Source organism: Dreissena polymorpha, chromosome 7 (genome assembly GCF_020536995.1).
Source record: "Dreissena polymorpha isolate Duluth1 chromosome 7, UMN_Dpol_1.0, whole genome shotgun sequence".
Taxonomy (NCBI): Eukaryota; Metazoa; Mollusca; class Bivalvia; order Myida; family Dreissenidae; genus Dreissena; species Dreissena polymorpha.
This window is the reverse complement of record NC_068361.1, coordinates 48,657,054-48,664,249: the sequence shown is the minus strand read 5'-3', so window position 1 is coordinate 48,664,249 and position 7,196 is coordinate 48,657,054. Positions and strand designations below refer to the sequence as shown.

The 7,196-nt window shown below is 36.4% G+C and overlaps 1 protein-coding gene across 1 annotated transcript; it reads right to left on the bottom strand.

The window, feature by feature from the left end:
• Positions 1 to 2,489: 2,489 nt before the first annotated feature.
• On the bottom strand, positions 2,490 to 3,431 carry LOC127839693 (immediate early response gene 5-like protein). Its single transcript, XM_052368077.1, has one exon. It carries the CDS (start codon positions 3,429 to 3,431, stop codon positions 2,490 to 2,492), a length of 942 nt encoding a protein of 313 aa, XP_052224037.1.
• Positions 3,432 to 7,196: the final 3,765 nt, after the last annotated feature.

Below are 7,196 nucleotides of genomic sequence, written 5' to 3'. Positions count from 1 at the left end.
CACACAGGCTAATCAGGGAAGAAACAATGCGCTTTAAAAAAAATGTTTTCATGAAGTATTTTTTTCAACAATAAAAGCGGAAAATGTCGTCATATTAGCCAATGCGGACTGCACAGGATTTTCTTGGACGAGACTTTACGCACATGCATTACGCCCTGTTTTCGAAGAGCGAGGCGCATATTCCTTTTATTGATGTATTAGAGGTGTGACAATACTTAACAAATTTGTAAAGCAACCATACATTATTAATTACTCTGTAACTTACAAAATACTGTTTATGTTTAACTTTTGACTGTCTGATCATCATCTCTTCCGACAACATCGTCATTCACCTCTACCGCAATCATCACAGTGGTGCCCCGATCAGTGATTATTATTTATCTTTCAATGACATTGATGTGCACTGAAATTACCATTTACACGTGAAAACAGTGATACAAATCTCGATATTATGTATAAAGATCCTTGTCTTATATAGAACGTATTTCTGCTACTTGTATTTTCTGTGCTTTTACAAAGATTTTTATTTACTATGCACTCGTGCATAGTTGCATACTTTGTACACTGCTTACAAACTTGCATCCTGTTTATAAACTTGCAAACCATTTAGCTATATACTAACACAGCTGTATTCAATTGCTACTAACACATAATGTGTGTAAGGAATGACGTAGGGTGGCCTCGACCTACACATACCTATTGACGAGATAAATAAACTATATTTCCCCCCCCCCAAAAAAAAAAAATGTATTTCTCATTCAAAGAAATGGTGTAACTTTCCTTGGAATATAAATAATAAGACAACAAAAGTCAATAGTATTGTTATTCATATTTTTATTGCATATTTTTCTGTTTTCTTTTTTCTCATGGAGAACATATTTCATAATACAATATGGACAAATAAATACGATTTAAACAATATTTATAAAAATAAATACATTTTGTTCAAACGTTTTTTTTCAATTCATCAAAATGTATACAATATAATTCTTAAATTTCATTTACTTCATTTAACATACATTGACTGGGTCAATCGACTATTCCATGAACAAACATTTCTTTTTAATTATGACAAACAACATATACATACTAATTACCCACTAAGTATAAACCTTGTCACCATAAGGTAACAGATGACACGCGTCTATTCTACTAACTTCCACCACGCGATCTAACATCATGGTAAATGACAGCCTATCATATGACAGGTAAGAAAGGTAACGTTGTATTATTAATCGACTGACAATAAAGGGATCTTTTCACGCTTTGGTAAATTGACAAAATTGAAAAAAGTTGTTTCAGATTCGCAAATTTTCGTTTTAGTTATGATATTTGTGAGGAAACAGTAATACTGAACATTTACCATGGTCTAATATAGCCATTATATGCATCTTTTGACGATTTTAAAACCTAAAAATTATAAAGCGTTGCAACGCAAAACGATTGAATAATTTGGAGAGTTCTGTTTTTGTCGTTAAATTTTGTGAAACTACGAAGATTGCTTATATAACGTATAAAATACGTCAAGTATGTGTACTTGGCGGAATAGCTCAGTAGGCTAAAGCGTTTTTACTTCAGGACTCTGGCAGGACTCCAGGGGTCACTGGTTCGAAACCTGGTCCGGGAAATGTTCTTTTCCTTTTTTTAATTTTATTCTTGATTTTTTACTGGAGCTTTTACGATCCAATGTTTACATTTATCGATATAAAGCATTTAATGAATAAGTTAAAAAATGCCAAAATCTGTGAAAAGGCCCCTTTAAGTAAGCCTAATAAATATTTGTACGCTTATCACTGCAACGCCCTGACCTTTGTCTCAGAAGTAGGTCAGTAGGTAGATATAGACAGAGGATTGTAAACAGTCGTTACAAAACCTGTTCAAACCAGTTGCCCAAGACAACATGTTTACCTGATCTATACGTTGTATAAATGTTATCTTTTTTATATAAGCATTGGTCGGCTGATTATTAGTGCTAATATTCGGAGCGGTCAACAGCTTAAATAGATCTTAATAAATAGAGACTTTATATAACAGAAATGGTATTTTTCTGAACAAATGAGGTCTATGTCATGACACATAAACCATGTATGTAACATAGGACTGGTCTTAATACTGGCCGGACATAAATTAACAATCACAAGTTTGATCTACTATAGAGCATAATCCTTGTACATACACTTTTAAAAAGGGACGAATACTCAACCAAAACCAACCCCAATCCATTCATATACTTCCTTGAAGAGAAATAATTAATCGAACTTTCGTATGAATTCCCTAAAAATTGTTGTGTCAACATTTACACATACACCCAAAATTATCACAACAACTCATGTCCTTTAAGAAGCATAAATGCTTCTAAACCCTGATTGCACCTTCGTTTTTCATAAAACGTTAAAAATAAATTATGACAATTAAAATTCCTTAGGCCTATACATAAACAATGGATTTAATACAAAAATGATAAGTGACATGGTCCCAGATAGTGTCGTTCATACTGCCAATGCAATAGCGGTGGGCAGCGAAACTTTGTCTATTATTTGGGTGCCGCAACTTAAGTCTTTCAGTACATACTGGTGTCCGCCAACGGACCTGTCCGCGCTGACGTACACATTGATATGTCCGGCCGGTGACGACGGCTTCGCTTCGTTAGATTTGCAAAGTCCGTTAAAGCCGCTGTTAAAAATGTCAACCAGACCGGTCACCTGAGACGACTCAGTCTGCATTCTTTCCGTTGCATCACAGTCACTTGAGTCCGAGTCATACTCAAAGTCTGAGTCACTTCCATCGCCTTCCTCGGTGAATCGAGCCCGCTTTGAGACCGACCCTGATTCATAATCCACCGCAAGTCTCCGACGCTTTGTTCCTACACACCTGCACTGGGGTAACTGGCTGACGTAATCCGAACTGTTACGCGACGACAGCGCAGGTTTTCCTAACACAATTGGAGCCGCGTTGTTAAGGTCCTTTTTATAACAACACTTCGATTGGAGATCATCCGATTTATCACAAATGTCTGAAGACTTTAATTCCGCATTGTTCTTACTAACCGGCACGATATTTTCTTTGTCCGAACACGACTTGCTCGCTTTGTTCGTCAGTTCCCCGTTGGGAACCTCCGCTTTGTCAGTTCGGATACGGTCTGTGACCTCAGGCGTTGTTGAACTTTCCATTAATTCAACGCGTGAAGATGACCGCATTTCTGGCTGTGTGTCCACGATCATTTTAGCCGCTGCTTCTTTCTCGGCCTGTGCCCGTTTCTGAGCCAGAAGTGTCTGAAAGTTATCCATCATGTACGTTGTTCTAGCCTTGTGAAGGACACTCGCCACTAATAAGTTTTTATGCAGGTTAATTCCACAACGTTGCTGGCGTGACACGGCAATTTTCCCGAGGGACACGGCGATCAAACGTTGCGCATCGGTTGTGGCACTCATGATTATTCCAAGTCTCTTTGCTACACCGAACTATGTCCGTTTATAAAGCACCAAAACCCCGTGAAACTGATCGCTTATGTGTGATAAAGCCGAGAGCTGTCCAAAAACGATGCTCCTCGTGGCGCGTCAGTTACTACTATGCCGATTAATAGTAAACTCGCTAGTTTTCACAACGGATTTGTACAACCAATCGCAATACTCGGTCAACATATACGTCACAATGATCAGCCAATCATATCGCGCTTGAATATTACATTCCGCGTGATAGTAAAATTCTATTTTTAGATTGACCCACCAAATAAAGCAGCGGAAAACTTGTAGTCATAGCGGAGGTTTATAAATCATCGAGTCATGCTACGATTATTAACCACGTGGTACAAAATGGCGACGAGTCTAATCTTGTTTATACCAAAAATTGTTGTTTACAAATCAATATTCCACCTGTAATTGGGCGTTTAATTATTCAATGCACACTGGGGTTGCTGATAGCAACGAGCTGTATTCGTGATACTTTATATAACAAAATCAGTAATGACTTGCCCGCAAGGCTTATTAATAACATGAATAAGAAGTTCAGGATTTTTCAGTATTCTAATAATAGCACACAGCGAGAGAGGTTGTTTTCCCAAAGTTATGTGGGGAATTTGTAGCGGACGCCGCATATTACTTGCTCACTATCTGATAAAGATAAACGGGAAGTTAGTGCGTTCAGGAAAAATAAGACTAGCTCAGCTGGGTTTTGTTTTATAAATAGCTCAATGTGTTTCCCCTGGTTTCAATAAAAAATAGTTTGGTTTGCAAACTAAGCATTTTTTAAATATCGAAACAATTAAAGAAATCCGTCTTATAAACTTAGTAAGTGACATTTATATATATTCACTTATTATGCAATATCAGTATTTTATCAGATTTATAAGAATAAATTGATGCACATGGATAACGAACTACGCTGATAATATAGTAATAATAATCATATTTTATGAAATGTTACAGGGTATGTAATAACGTGTTGTACCAGGAATAGCTATTATGGATGTTTTTATTAAAATTCCTCGAAATTGATTCGAACATCAGAGAACGAAACAAAGTCATATGTTCTGATTGAAAATTAGCCTGATTTTGATTTGCATTTACAAATACTAAAACATGTAGGCTTACTAGAATGTGCAGACAATTAATACACTCTATAGTGCTCTATTGCACCAAAGATCTATAAATATTTATAGATCTTTGATTGCACGTATGTATATTTTGTTGGGTATTCATAAGTTTTCTTTTACATAAACCTTCGTGGATGTTGTACATAAATGCACCATCCGTGTTTCTGATTGACACACACTAACATAATCAACTAAAATTTATCAAAACAAAATATATCTACTATCCTACACGTGTTACACGAATAAGCCGGTTTTCATAAAAGTTAACATATCCACGTAAGATGAACATACGTTCCTGTGAGTAAAAATGTTTTAACCCATTTTTGCCTAGCGTCTAGAAAAAAAGCCTTGGCAAACAGCGTAGACACTGATACGACCCCGCATGATGCATTAATAGCGACACAGGTATGTTGACCGTCCTAATTAGTAAAGGACATTAGTAATGGATATTATCAATCAACCAAAATAGCAATTGGCAATTTATGTTTTAGGAATAATTTGTAATACGGTTTCGGTTACCGTCCCCTTTCGAAACCCACGTTACTGACTGAACCCATTCATGCCTAGCATCTAGAAAAAAGGCCTTGGCAAACAGCGTAGACCCAGATAAGACGCCGCATGATGCGGCGTCTCATCAGGGTATTCGCTGTTTGCTTAAAGGAATTTCTGTAAGAAATATTCTAAATATAGAAATAAATATACTAGACATCCCTATTTTTTTTTAATAAATTGATCCCATTTAGAAGGATGGGAGAGTCCACAAGTAATAAATGTTCTAATAATAACGAGTTTGACCCGCAACCATTAACACATTTCGATATCATTATTTAACCGCAAGGTATGGCCATAAATATGACTTCAAACAGCAAGGATTCGGCATTTCCTTTGCTTACGACTTTCTTTTTTAATAGTTAAACAAGTGCAAGCTCCACATGTATGACTTAAAGGGGCCTTTTCACAGATTTTGGCATTTTTTTAACTTATTCATTAAATGCTTTATATTGATAAATGTAAACATTGGATCATAAAAGCTCCAGTAAAAAAATCAAGAAAAAAATAAAAAAGGAAAAGAACATTGCCCGTAGCAGGTTTCGAATCAGTGACCCCTGGAGTCCTGCCAGAGTCTTGAAGTAAAAACGCGTTAGCCTACTGAGCTATTCCGCCGAGTACACACTCTTGACGTATTTTATACCTAATATAAGCAATCTTCGTAGTTTCAGTAAATTTAACGACAAAAACAGAACTCTCCAAATTATTCAATCGTTTTGCGTTGCAACGCTTTATAATTTTTAGGTTTTAAAATCGTCAAAAGATGCATATAATGGCTATATTAGAGCATGGTTAATGTTCAGTATTACTGTTTCCTCACAAATATCATAGCTAAAACGAAAACTTACGAATCTGAAACAACTTTTTTCAATTTTGACAATTTACCAAAGCGTGAAAAGATCCCTTTAACATGGTTGTTTAGTTGGTTTTGTGGCCAGCGATGTGGTGGGATTGGCAGCTACATACTTTGATCAACAACAGCGGTTTACATCAACAGGATTAGTCTCATAATCAAGAAGTCAATAACATAACAAAGGGTCTAAGTTTCTCGACGAAGTTGTTATTCACAGTTTCGGAAACACATTATTCGCAGTTTACATTGTTCGTGGTATTTAAATAAAAAGTATCACAGTTTGGTTTTGGCTGAGATGTCACTTTTTAACCAAGAGAAATGATTTACAAATCGAAATCCTGTTAACACGTGTTATTACAAGCATGGGACGCATTTTAGATTGTCGTTACAGCTGCTTATCCTTCAACTTAACCGTATAGATAGATGATTTGACACGCCATCTGGGAAAATTGGGCTTAATGTATGTGCGTACAGTGTCGTCCTAGATTAGCCTGTGAAATACGCACAGTCTAATCAGGGGCGACACTTTCCTATAAATGAAAAATACCAAAAATACAGCGGGAAGTGTCATAACTGATTATTTCACAATCTAATCTGGGGCGTCACTTTATTTTTTACGCACATGCATAAAGCCCGGTTTTTGCCAGACTGTTGCCTTTTGTGTATATTTTTTATTTACTGAAATAGGCCTACACCATTGTACAACATGTGCAGCTTTTAAGTAATGTCCGGTAGCTTGAATGAAATGGACTATGCAGTGGGCCCGTTGCCTTGACTCCGTTCACTATCTACGTCCAATTGTTTTAGCCTCTGTCTGCCATTCCACACCCACCCGAAATATAACAGCATAGCAGAAATAACGTTTTGTAAAATCCTTTAATTTGTATGGACCCTTACAGGGTGGGTCATACGCATACCTTAAAGAGTTTTGTTTTTAACGTCTGTTCTAGATCACTAACCGAAAGCATTTGCCATTATGGATGCACGCATGATAGTCCATATGCGTTTAAAAACCGTACATGACTCACATCCGCGGATATGAACGAAAATACCAAACAAGAAAGAATAAAGGCACTTTGGTGTTTATCCTTCAATTACTTTAAAATGATATTTTTGTATTATGAAAAAAACAACACAATTCGTGTTGATAACATTGTCTAAAAACAGAGCATGTCCTGTGTAGCCTAAAAGTCATGTATTGGC